Source organism: Camelina sativa, chromosome 10, assembly GCF_030686135.1.
Source record: "Camelina sativa cultivar CO46 ecotype springtype chromosome 10, ASM3068613v1".
NCBI lineage: Eukaryota > Viridiplantae > Streptophyta > Magnoliopsida > Brassicales > Brassicaceae > Camelina > Camelina sativa.
In genome coordinates this window covers 4,303,549-4,316,628 of record NC_141889.1, presented here as the reverse complement: position 1 = coordinate 4,316,628, position 13,080 = coordinate 4,303,549, and the positions used below count along the sequence as shown (strand labels likewise).

The 13,080-nt window shown below is 35.7% G+C and overlaps 4 protein-coding genes across 6 annotated transcripts; 2 read left to right on the top strand and 2 right to left on the bottom strand.

The window, feature by feature from the left end:
- Positions 1-13: 13 nt before the first annotated feature.
- LOC104717105 (nuclear pore complex protein NUP43) lies at positions 14-2,343 on the bottom strand. Of its 2 annotated transcripts, XM_010434632.3 has the most exons (5): positions 1,685-2,343; positions 1,341-1,410; positions 596-821; positions 423-496; positions 14-334 (listed from the first exon to the last, which is right to left on the bottom strand). In XM_010434632.3, exons 1-5 carry the CDS (start codon positions 2,341-2,343, stop codon positions 281-283), a joined length of 1,083 nt encoding a protein of 360 aa, XP_010432934.1. In that variant the 3' UTR covers positions 14-280. The 2 variants fall into 2 exon arrangements, with proteins under 2 accessions (XP_010432934.1, XP_087325009.1); XM_087468883.1 differs by having other exon boundaries at positions 423-821.
- Positions 2,344-2,388: 45 nt separating this feature from the next.
- On the top strand, positions 2,389-3,920 carry LOC104717106 (uncharacterized). Its single transcript, XM_010434633.3, has 2 exons — positions 2,389-2,735; positions 2,813-3,920. The coding sequence occupies exons 1-2, from the start codon at positions 2,389-2,391 to the stop codon at positions 2,943-2,945; spliced, it is 480 nt and encodes a 159-aa protein (XP_010432935.2). The 3' UTR covers positions 2,946-3,920.
- On the bottom strand, positions 3,073-5,198 carry LOC104717107 (heptahelical transmembrane protein 2). The gene is made up of 4 exons (XM_010434634.3): positions 4,727-5,198; positions 4,548-4,646; positions 4,336-4,414; positions 3,073-3,875 (listed from the first exon to the last, which is right to left on the bottom strand). Exons 1-4 carry the CDS (start codon positions 4,966-4,968, stop codon positions 3,204-3,206), a joined length of 1,092 nt encoding a protein of 363 aa, XP_010432936.1. The 5' UTR covers positions 4,969-5,198; the 3' UTR covers positions 3,073-3,203.
- A 2,509-nt stretch (positions 5,199-7,707) lies between these two features.
- LOC104717104 (histone-lysine N-methyltransferase ASHR3) lies at positions 7,708-10,703 on the top strand. Of its 2 annotated transcripts, none has more exons than XM_010434627.3 (11): positions 7,708-8,126; positions 8,395-8,541; positions 8,796-8,960; positions 9,072-9,101; positions 9,196-9,307; positions 9,422-9,515; positions 9,607-9,700; positions 9,786-9,864; positions 9,952-10,123; positions 10,211-10,291; positions 10,396-10,703. In XM_010434627.3, the coding sequence occupies exons 1-11, from the start codon at positions 7,785-7,787 to the stop codon at positions 10,544-10,546; spliced, it is 1,467 nt and encodes a 488-aa protein (XP_010432929.1). In that variant the 5' UTR covers positions 7,708-7,784; the 3' UTR covers positions 10,547-10,703. The 2 variants fall into 2 exon arrangements, with proteins under 2 accessions (XP_010432929.1, XP_010432930.1); XM_010434628.3 differs by having other exon boundaries at positions 7,715-8,126; positions 9,075-9,101.
- Positions 10,704-13,080: the final 2,377 nt, after the last annotated feature.

Sequence of the window (13,080 nt, the reverse complement as noted above, 5' to 3'; positions counted from 1 at the left end):
ATTCAAGCAAGAATTGCAAATCTTCAAGATCACTAAACTTTAAGATGAATACAAAACTCATGTTTGTGCAGATTGTATTAAGATCTTGTTACAATGAAACTTATGAACACAGTCAAATTGTGATTCCATCATCCTCTTCCTTAAAGCTTGTCTCTCACCATCTATCCTCACATTCCTCAACTGCTTTTGTTGTGGCTCACAGAAGCAAACCAAAAAACATATCGTACTACCATGCAAGATTCCATATCGATATACCTGGGGATTTGATTCTTTCTTTTTACTAAGGCCTTGAGAAGACTGCAATTGATTCCCACTCTAAGCTACATATCACATCCTGTAGAATCCAGTGTAACTAGCTTAAGAAGACACACTTGGTCAAAGTAAACTAGTAGATTGAAACAGAGTTCGATGATGTTTTTCACCTGTGGATTTTGTCTGTCGATGTCAAAACTGTTAATGGCACAAGGTTCAGCCAGAAGCTCGATCGGTTCTTCCCCTAAAGCAAAAATAGGCAGGACAAAAACAAAAAAGGAACAATTGTTTCTGTAATATATACAAGAGAGAAGAAGTAATGTGGTAGAGAAAGTCTTAGTACCTTGCTCGATGACACCAAGGATTCCATCTTCTGAGCAGGTCATAACAGGGAGAATCCTTGAGGATGAGATGTTGGATTTTGTGTATGAGTCATACTTAACTTCCCATACCTCACTTTCAGACAGAGGATTGTTAATATTCTCACTTGCTCCAACACCAGAAAGAACGATGGGTTGCTGCGGCCACCGAAGATCCCAAGCAAAAACAGTACCCGAAGAACCTCCCGCCTAAACACATCGCATCAAGATAAAGTCATTAGATCATGCTTCTAACTTGTGGCGATATTAATACATTATCCAATAAATCTCAGTGCGTCAGTTCAGTTTTAAATATGATAGACCAATCAGATACACTGAATGTTTGTTAGTTAGTGAGCAAGAAAAAAAAATGTTCTTAAAATTAGTGCAGGACTTATTATAAGGTATAAAGAGGATATCCTCCTGCCGCAAGGTGGTTTAATATTCCAACATAGGCACCAAAGGTTCATTTAAATTTCAGAAGAAAGAAAATGTAAGATTAGTTTTCCGAACTTAAGTAAAAAAGGACAGGTTGACGGAAAATTATCAGAGGCTATAGACCTTAAAATTTGGCAAATAATAAGATTGAGGATCACACAAAAACTTATCAGAGGATCACACTGAAAAGTCTCATATTCATCAGTGTATACTTGTCCAAGGTTGTTAAAACTTCGAGTGGATAAAACCAGATATCTCTAACACACGCCTCACACAGAAGAAAATACTTACAATGCAAGTGTGCTTTCGAGATGGATGAATGTCAATGGAATGGACAACTGCAGAAGTTTTGCCTTCAAACCTGCAACAATGTTAATATCATCAGATGAAACACAAGAAGTGCATGTTTTCTTAAATACACTATTAGATCAAAGGATTCACCTTTCCCATTCCCAACTTTAACTTGCTAAACAACTCAGAGAATCAAATGATAGAGAGTAATATACTTCAACCCAATCGAACAACTTTGATGTTCAATATCATTGAAAAGCAATCATGCCAAGAATTCAAAACCATATTAAACTAGCATTTATTCAACTACTAATCAAACTCTTTAAACAGAGCTGAGAACTCACCAGTTCCCTTTGAGCTGCGAAACAGCTTCACCAGACTTCCTCTGATCCCACAATTGCAAACCAAAACCATATCCTCCAGTGACAAACTCAGTAGGCGACGCCCATTTCACAGCTCTATAAGCCACAAGCCCATTCCCATCAAAGACCTTTCTGTATCTCAAACCTTCACCATTCACAATCTTCACTACATTCACTCTCCCATCTTCACCAACAGTCACACATTCTCCTCCCTCCCTCCAATCCACTCCTTCCACGCGTCCCACATGGAACTTCTCACCTTCCGCCACGTATACCTCATCAATCGCAGCTCCTTCCACCAAATCAACCATCAGAACATGAAGGGAACCAGAAGACGTGGCTGCTGAAACCATAGGTTTGAATGAACCGCCACCACCGCCGTTTCCAGCGATTTCCAGTGACGAAACGCGAGAAGGTGAAGTCCATGAAGATATAGACTCGATCAAAGGGTTCGTGCTCTGATTCCCTCTAGGGTTTGGGTCAAGCGATTGGATCTCGATTGACGAAGAATCACAATCCGGGTCGTAGAACGCTGTTGCGAAGAAACGATTCAAAGCGGAAGCTTGTGGAAGCCATCTTACTCCGTCTACGTACTTCGATTGTGGTATCCTATGGACCTGGAACGAATCCTGCATCTCCATAGCTCCCAAACTTTCTAGGGTTTTAGGAGCAAACCAAAGAACACTATGGTGGAAAAGAAAAGCTTCAGAATTGTTAAGTCAAATTACTTAATTACCCTCAACCCTTTGCTGTTATCACAAAAACAACATTGCCCCCTTATCACCATGTCTGAGGAGAAATCTCATTCCGGGAAAGTGAAAATGCTGACCTTACAACACAGTAGCTTCATCTCATTCTCTCCCAGCGACAACAAACTCCGAAGTTTGACTAATGGCTTCACGATAATGTCGAAGAAGAGAGACTTTGCTGAGAAATCAAACGAAAAAGGACCTCTCTTGCGAATCAAAGTCCCCAACACAATTCTTGCTCGATCTGCTATCGCTGTTTTGGGTTTGGGATTCATTGATGCTGGGTAAGATTTTTTAACCCTCACAAGCACGAGAGGTTGCAGAGTATATATATAATGATTATCATAGTGTTCTTCTTCAGGTATAGTGGTGATTGGTCAAGAATAGGTGTGATCTCTAAAGAAACAGAGCAACTTTTGAAGATTGCTGCTTTTCTTGTTGTTCCTCTCTGTATCTTTCTTATACTCTCATTTTCCAATGATACAACTGATTAAAGATTCCTTGATTCCTTCTATAATAGTGGTGATTGGTCAAGTCACTAAGCAAGTACAAAAGCTCTGCTTAGTTCATCACAATATTCAAACTAGATTAGATCTGTCTATGGAATCTAGAAGGTTGAACTTATAAGAGAAAGTGACTTTTTGTTCACTTGGGAATAACTTGGATAGTGTACATTGCGTCTTCTATGGAGACACACATACATATTCATACATTGAATGAAATACGTATCACTAAAATGTTTTACAATGTTTTTAAAAGGCACAAGAAGGTGAAGCCCGTCGAAAATCCATGATAAGAAGACTGGCGACACTATGAGCAAGAGCTCCTAAGACTACAAACACATGGAATATCTGATGGCTATGTCCTGCGATATCGAAGGCTCCTGGCTTCCATCTTTCAGGGATGCGGGTAACGTAAAACGCTGCCCCCGTTGCATACAACACAGCCATCGCAAGTTCGTATACGAGAGCGATAAGCACGTTAGGGTGATCCTTGTGAAGGTAAAGCACATGTGAGGCCGGTATGACGCCAGAGAATCCCATTGTTAAGAAAAGAGTTGCTCTGAAAGATCTGAAACGTGGAGCTGAGAGAGATGGAGAGAGTAGGGTGATGATGGCGAGTAGACCAAGGATTGAGATCGAGGAGAGGTAGAAGAGACGCCAGTAAGTATGACAGGAGAATGCATAGTAGATAGGTGCGAAGAAGGAACAGACGATCATGAGGGAGATTCCAGCGTAGTCTAGGCGCCAGAAGAAGAGATTGAATCTTCTAGAGTGGCAAGCAAAGAGATGCGACATGGAACTGCAGATCAAACAGCCCATTGCTCCTGATAAGAACACGAGCCACGGCCATTTCGGAACGGCTTCGTAGTTAACATCACCTTGAGAATTTAGGAGCGAGCTAGTGTGTGTCACGTTCAATTCCTGCCAACAGACATTAACAAATCATAAGCTTTTTAGTTGACAAAAGATTTCTTTTTTCCTTAAACCCATTGAAAAAATCATGTTAGTTGGATAGTTAGGTGAGCAACAGAGAAAAGGCTTCACAGCAATTGTAAGTGAGAGAAAAATCCAAGAAAAGATCATACAGTGGGAGCAGGTAACAAAAGCGTTTACATGATTTGTGCCAAATCTAACGACAACGACGAATCATGAGTTTCCTTAATTTGCGTAGAGAATCACGTGAGTTCAAAAGTAGGTAGGCAATAAAGCAAGTCTATAGCAAGAAACTGTAAAGTATCCACGAAAAAAATCCAAAGAAAACATCACATGGTTGCAAATTGAAACCAGCATTTTATATAATGTTATAGGAAAGCACTAACCACTTACATGACATGTCTACTACTTAAAAACTAGAAGAAATAATAAAAGGAAGAATCTTTACGTGATGCAGAGTTTGATCGCTGGAGAAGTAAACACCTTTTGACATCGCCGTTGACGGCCATGGCCAGCGAATTGTTGCTCTGTCATTTAGGACCCACATCCCCCCCCCCCCCCCCCAAAAAAAAAAAAGTTGTTGAATTTTTTGTTGTCTATCCCCAAAAAAAAAAAAAAAAAAAAAAAAAAAATGACGAATTTGACCTGGAGATTACTTACCCGGAGAGAACGCTAACGAAGCCGGTGAGGCCAACCTCCGTCGTCTCCATTGAACTCACAACCATCATCCAAGCAAATATCACAAACCCACACAAATGCCTGCCAAATTTTCAAAACCCCGATTAGAAAAAATAATTAAAATTTGAAATTTCAATCGAAAAACAGAGAAGAAAACATACGTCCAGATGTTGAGAGTCTCATTGTGCCATGAGAAGGCGCTGAGGAAAGTTTCTTTGATAGACCACTCGCAACGATAATGATTGTGAATGAACTCGTTGTCTTTCAAATACCTAGGTAACTCCTCGAACTTCATCAATCTCTTCTTTCTCTCAGATCTTCTCTTTTCGTCACCGGAATCCAAACTTTTCCCATTCCTCACCGTTACCTTCGGAGATTCTCTCACCGCTCTCCGTTTCTGCATGATTGATTGATTGATTTCCCCTCCCTCCCTCTCGCACCTCGTCGGGGAATTAATATAGGAGGAGAAATCGAGAATTATACACCGGCGAAATTGAGCTCCCGGCGAAACAACCACCGTAGATTTCTCTCTCTCTCTCTCTCTTGATTCAAAAATTTCAGAATCTGATTCTGTTTTTTTTTTGGCGATGTTCGTCCGTCGCCTACTTCTTATACGGAGAAGAAAGCTCTTTGAATTTTAAAAAACGAGCAAAAAATCTACGTGGCGTCTTTGACCGGTCCTTGTCGACACGTGCTGTTTTATCATTGGTTTGTTTGTTTCGCTTTACTGTGAGGGAGGATACAGCTGATTTATTTTTTACCCGCCGTGTCAGTTTGAAATAATATACTAGTACTATTATAAGTTACCAGTTGGAAGGTGAGAAATGCAGATTTTGTGGTCTCTTTTTTCTTAAGTTATAAAATGTGATTAGTATTTATTTACACGTTTCTCGAAACCAAACATGTGATTAATTTTCTAATCACATACTACTAAAACCTAATCGTCGTTTCCGAAGTTTATATTAGGCTTTCGAGTTCACGTTCGGACCAATACACTGAAGTATTCATTAATCATTTCTCTTTGATAACATTTTAAACGGAGATGAATAATATAACCAAGTTTTATATATATTGTAACGCAAACGGCCATGTAAGTTATTCACAACAACCATTGCTAGCATAAAGTTAAACTACTAAACAATGTATCATGGTCTAATTAATGGTCTAGTATGATCGATTATATTAACCATTATCAAATAATTAAACTGATGTTTCTTTCGTTTATACGTTTCCTAAATGATCGATTATACATGGGGGCGTGTAGAACTAAAACAAATTAACGATGGGCCACAAAGAGATAAATTGAAAGAGCAGGTAACTCTTAATTGGTTATATGGCGTAAGATTCTCCAAGGAGAGATTTGATTCATCCATAAGACAAGACACCACGTACATTATCAATATATTTAGTTGTATGAACATATGAATATGTCATTATTTTAGTCTCAAAACGCGTCAAAACATTTTTGATATAAAAAAGTTTAAACTGGATGAATGGTTCGCTTACCAAAAAAAAATATAGTTGGCCCAGAATTCGATGTTGTCATGTTACTACATTGATACACATAGTTATCATCATCAAATGTAAGTAGACAACTGTTTTAAATGGTTTATAACATGCGTCTTTAATTTAACCACAATGAAACGGTGAGGAACCAACGGATCGGACTAAACGAGGATGACAAATTTGATTAGTAAAAAGATTAAAAAGTATGAAACCAGCAAAAGAAATTTTGAATTTTATCAAAATATAAGCAAATATCAACGTGCGAAGATATTTAATTATTCATATTCGCTTCTGTACAAATAAAAAGTGGTAACCTTATGAATTATGATTCAGTGATTTTGTTTTGCAATCTGGATATTTATTCGAGTTCTCGAATTGAATACATAATGTATGTTGATTTTAATATCAAGATAACCTTGACTCCGTTTGAAACCATTCCAAATCCAGTTTTGTAATATAAATAGAAGAATATCTTCAATATTTTTGTCCAAAAAAAATAAAAAGAATATTTTACAATATTTTACCCCAAAAAAATAGAATATTTCAATATAACCAAGAAACTTTTTTATTTATTTAAAAGCGTGTTTTTCGAAAGATTTGCATATCAGATCATTTGTGTGTACGTTGCTTTTTCGTTATAGTTTATTTTTGTGTATAATGTATTATAATATTATATATTTCTCATAAAAATTTATGTTTTGGAATATTTTTTGTCCCACAAAAATTGATGTTTTGTAAACTTTAAGAAGTAATCATTGAAAATATTCAAAATTTTGAATTGTTATTAGTTTAAAATCAAATAATATCTCTTTAGTCAAAGAAAAAAATATATTTAAACTCAGTAATCATTGTTTTCTTAAAATGTGTAAAAACTTCTAAACATCAATCTTTATGAGACAGAGAGAATATTAAATTGTGCTAAAGTGAACATATCTTTTCTAGTTTGCTTTGTTGGTCCATTTTTCATCTAAATCGATTCTTAGACGCCATAATATCTTGCTAAGAGGATTAAGAACCAACTAAACTTGGATGCGTAATTCTTTAGATTAGTTTAACGGTTACTCGTTAGTCATATTATCTTTGTAAAGTGTATAAACAAAGGTGAGTATTGCGTGGTAAACTGTGGAAACCCAGACACAAATATCAATACGTTACTAGATTTTCTGTTGCTAAATCTAGAGTTTAACAAAACAGTTTACGCCATGTTTTGTTTGAGTATATAGTAAGCAAATGGAAACTGCCCATTAATGGTGTAATATAATTTGATTTAAGTTGACATAAACGAAACTAAACTGAAATGTAAACACATCGAAAAAAAAACGAACTCCAAATATATTGTGTATTATTATAACTAACAAACCGAACACTTATCAAATCAGATAAACTTCCAAATCATAAGTTTAATTAAATTTGTAGCGATTTGTTTCAGTTCGGATTTACCAACATTGATTATTGCGTGTAGCACTGTTACTGGTAGGTAAGGGGTTGAGAAATTTAACAACCAAAGAAAAAAACAAAAGTTTGGGGGCGATTGCGAAAATGTATGAAAATACAAGACCTATTTTTGTATAAATATTTTAAGGACAAAAATCTCCCGCCTTTAATTCCCTCCATATATGGTTTTTCATATCTTTTCGCTTTTCGCCTACCCACAAAGACAAAAGGTAACTGTCTTCTTCATATACTTTCGTTCTTGTACTTGCGAGTTGTTAGATGTTAGATCTCGGAAACATGTCTTTGTCTGCGTCCGTGGCTCTCACTTGTTGCCCTGCTTTTCTCCCGGCGGCTTCAGGGCCAGAATTAGCCAAATCCATCGATTCACCGGAAAACATAGCCGGAGACAGCAATGGGGAACAATTGCCGGAGGAAGAGGTCAGTGACGTCAAAATTTCCAATGGAGTCACTGCTCTTATCCGGAAACAGAATCCATCTGAACGAGGCAAGAAAGGTTTGATTTTGAATGATCATGTGAAGGATTGGGTCAAGAGAAGAGTTGCTTCTGGAGTTTCTGAGACGAGATGTTTCCTCCCTTTTCTTGTTGGAGCCAAGAAAATGGTATATTTTTTTTTGTGTTTCTGTTTATTTAGTTATGAAGTTTGTGTGAAGTAATAGATTAGTATTGGATCTGTGATTATGCGTTTACCCTTTTTGACTTTGGTTAACACCGTGTAAGATTTCATATGCTTTCTCAGATTCATTTAGATATTGTTTAACTATCAGATTGTAGGGTTATTGTTGATGGAATCTTGAAGTCAATTAGTGATTTGTGAAGTTGTTAGATTTATTGACATAATGACTTATATGGGATGGGATGTGGTGTCAGGTTGATTGTCTTGTTTGCCATAAGCCGGTGTATCCGGGAGAAGAAGTATTGTGTTCTGTTCGTGGCTGTCAAGGCGCTTATCACTTGCTCTGTGCGAAAGAAAGCCTCAGTGTCTCTAAATCAGGCAAATTCAAGTGCCCTCAACATGTAAGATCCTCATTCATTGTTTTGTATTTGAGAAATATTCTTTCATTTTTGTTGGCTTGTTTTGTATTCAACTAAGCATATCATATAGATGTTCACCTATCTCAACCTCTTTGTTAGTTCCCTGGCTGTTATGTTGGTAGTAATACTCAGAGAAAAAGATAAGGATATGTAACAGTGATTAGGTAGGGAATTGAAATGGATTAGTTTGATTGTGCGGTATCTCTCAGTTTCATCTGATAGAATGGAGTTTGCAGGAGTGCTTTCTCTGCAAGGGAAGAGCACTGTGGCGGTGTATCAAGTGTCCAATGGCCGCTCATGATAAACATTCTCCATGGCCAAAAGAAATACTTCACCTCAAAGATCAGCCAGGAAAAGCAGTTTGTTGGAGGCATCCAACTGATTGGCGGCAAGACACAAAGGTCAGTTTTTTTACAGTTTCCCTCATTTAGTAGATCCTACCAGAAGACTCTTTCAATCTGTATCCTCATATAGACTCAGTCACGTGGCTGAGAAGTTATCTGTTGGTTTAGCAGCATGCAGTTGCGCAGAGTGAGATGGAGGTCAGTGTTTCTTGTGACTATAATTAGGAAAGGTGGAGATTTGTTTTTTCTTACACTGTTTCAAGTTATGCTTATCTACTTTGATATTCAACAGGTCTTTTCCCAGTTGCCTTTGCCATATGTTGAAGAGGAGTTTAAGATTGACTTTACATGGAAAGATTCTGTTGTGAAAGATGATCCACCTCCTTATGTGCATATTAGACGCAGTATCCTTTTATAGTTTCCACACAAGTTTCTTTTGATTCAATGTTACTGCCATATGATCACATGATTCTCATTTTGCTTTACACTAGTGTGTGTCTTTCCTTGACTGATTTAAGATATTTACTTCGTCAAAAAGAAGCGTGATGATGCTAACGATGGTGTTGGGTGCACAAATTGTGGCCCTACTTGCTGTAGAAGCTGTGTTTGCAGGTATGCTTGTTGACTAACTAACAAATCTTATCTGTTAACCAGAAAAGGAAATGTCGTTTGAATAGTTCCGCTTTTGGAAAAATTGTCGTAGGGTTCAATGTATAAGCTGTTCTAAAGGATGCGGATGCCCTGAAACTTGTGGAAACAGACCATTCCGCAAAGAGAAAAAGATGAAAATTGTGAAGGTAAAAAGCCTTAGTCTCTCTATTTTATGACTCATGCATTACACATTTTTTTTTATCTTGACATGTCATGTCATTGTTTTTGCAGACTGAACATTGCGGTTGGGGAGTAGAGGCAGCAGAACCAATCAATAAAGAAGAATTTATTATCGAATACATTGGTGAAGGTAAACTATCTTGATTGTGTATTTGAGCCTTATTGTTGTGGTGGAAAGGGACAGAGTATCTAGTGAATAATCTCACTCTATCTACAGTGATCAGTGATGCTCAATGTGAGCAAAGGCTTTGGGATATGAAGAACAAAGGCATTAATGAGTTTTACATGTGTGAGATTCACAAAGACTTCACGATTGATGCCACCTTCAAAGGGAACACCTCTCGGTTTTTGAATCACAGCTGCGACCCAAATTGTGTATTGGAGAAGTGGTAAAGAATATAAATATTTCAATTATGCTGAGAAATAGAGAGTGAGTTAAGTTTAATTCTTGTAAAATGTGTGGATATTTTAAACAGGCAAGTTGAAGGTGAGACCCGTATAGGTGTCTTTGCAGCTCGTCAAATAAAAGCAGGAGAGCCACTTACATATGACTACAGGTAAACTTCTGGACCGTTTCTTTCTTCTTCACTTTTCTGTGGTAATTAATTAGCTAAAGTAATCTGAGATACTGATATATTTGGTTCTCTTTGTTTAATGGCAGATTTGTGCAGTTTGGGCCTGAAGTAAAGTGTAATTGTGGGTCTGATAACTGTCAAGGTAATCTTGGGACAAAGAGGAAAGAACCAAACCGTTTGGCTGTGTCTTGGGGAGCAAAACGCAGAAGAGTGTTGCACCGATCTAAAACCCATTGATTGCTGCAAGATTAGCTGCAAAATATATGTAAACAAATGTGCTTTGATGGTTTTTTATGTTGTGTACTAATGAGCAAGAACCTTATTCTTTTTGAGGACCTCCATGAATTAGAAACTCATGGGAGAATCATATCAATAAAATCATAATTTTATAGAATTTAATTGTTTAATTAAATTTTCGATTATTGGAAAAAAAATTAAACCAATGTACAGTAAAATGACAAGTGTGAAATGGTGTTCTTGTTTGATCCTCTCAGTCTCACTCCATTCTCCAATTTTTGTTTCCTCGTTACTTTAATAAAGGGTATCTAATTTGCTGTTATATAGTAGTTTCAAAATGAATGATTAATAAAGAACCACTAGAACTTGTAATTGAAGCTTAGTTAGGCTCACTGTTGACAGGTTATGTTTAAAATATATGTAAATTGAGAAAACTACTATACTCTTTAGTCTTTAATGATCCGTTTGGTAATCTGAGATTCTCAAACAAACCCCAAGAGCCATATTTAATATTTTAGTTGTATGGCAAGAGAAAATAACCAATCACATTTGAATAAACTTGTGTTAAAACAATTATTTCAAAAAATTTAGTACTAAAATAACTGAATATTGGTCTGTCGTGAAGGAAATTGTGAAAATCCACTCCACTATCTTTCCTTTCGTTAGCTCATTTGATTTGTGATTTCAAGTTTGTAAAGAATTCATGTTCTCTTATTTTTTTTTTAAAAAGTCAAAAAAACAAAAAAAAAAGTAATGAAAAGAATATAGTGTTCAAGTTATAAACTTGAAACCAATTTATGATGTTCAGCAATGATGTTCGCATACATCAATATTAAAGTTTAATGAACAAAAAAAAAGACGGAGAATAGAAAATCACAAAATTTAGTTCAGGATCAAAAGCTTACCAAAAAAGCCTAATTTACCTACCTTGTAGAAATTGCATATGATGATTTTAAACCAAACCCAAACTCCAATAATAAATTCATATCCTTCTAAATTAACTCAAAAGTAAACAAATTTTGTTCTCCCTCTCAATATTTCGGATATATAATTCTAATTTTTCCCATGAATTTAATACTCAAATATAAAACAAATTAAAGGACGATCTAGACATAAAAGTAGATACATACATGTATGAAAGGATACGTTTTAGACTTTTAATCATATTATAATTCATAATACAAGGTACAAGGTTTTTTACGGTACTTTGATGTATATATATCCACCAATTCTAGAGCTATCATTTATTCAATACCAGGCAACATATTTGGTACATTTTCTAATTTATTGAATATAATTTATGTTTAGATATTTCAGATAACTATGGATAATTTTGAATGATTTTAATGATCTTAGATAAATTTTAATAGGTTTTAAAATGTTTTTGCAAAAATAACTCATAGCTATGCTAACATAGTATTTAAGATATCAGAATTTGAGTAATGTTCTTACTTGCCTTCATCGTATTATTGATTAAACTACTATATAACAATAAGAAAAAACAATTAGATAATCTTATATTAGATTATCATGTTAATTTAAAAATAAACTTTTCAATAATGTTTTGCAAGAGTTTTCTATTATTTACATACTTTTAATAGTCCAACAATTTAAAATGTGAAAATAATTCAATTTTCCAAATACGTTATTTATATTAGTATTAATTTTTGAAAGCAACGAAAACAAATTTGTAACCAAAAATTGACCTTCACTTCTTCCAATCTCTAACTTCTTTCTCTTTCTCTAACGGGAAAGTCCTGAACTGACTATACAAAAACGTCTTTAGTTGACATCAATACATTGTTTTACTGCTGCAAATCATTGATTGTTAAACATGTTTTGATTAGGAATTTACGTTTTTCTTATAAATGTAAATGTAACAAACAAACCAGATGGTTAACACGCCTCCACATAAAAAGTGCTATAACATACCTAACAACGAGACAAAAAAAAGAAAGGGAAATAAATGAAAGTCGGTCTATCAGTTACTAAATGGAATAAGGCCAACGAGATTTACACCAAAGTGACAAATTGTGACAAGTAAGCTCTGTACATGGCAGCTTATCTTTTTTTTTTTTTTTTTTCCTTCCAATATCCTTTATTAATCAATTGGGTATTACAACAAGTACAAAGCCAATACAAAACTTCAAAAAACAATTTATTACATAAGCAGAAATATGTGCCATATATTGAAGATAACAATGATGAAGAAGTGAATTTGACGATGCTTTCTTCCGATAAGCCTTACTCGCTATCATGTTACTAGAAATGATATTTTCCTTCTTCTTAAGCCATCTTACTTGAACGTGATATGTATGCCTTATTGGCATGCTTTGTTTGAAACTCGACATCACATAGAAAAAACCCGTTGCTACTGAGAAAAGTTTTGAAATCCCGACAATCCGACACCAATTAGTCCGTATCGGTGTACTTTTCAGAAAATTTGGCTTGCCCCTTGTGTAGTCCCATCCCAGATAAGAACCGTGAACGCACCATAACATTATGGCCCGGACAATTGTACATAGTAAGGTGTC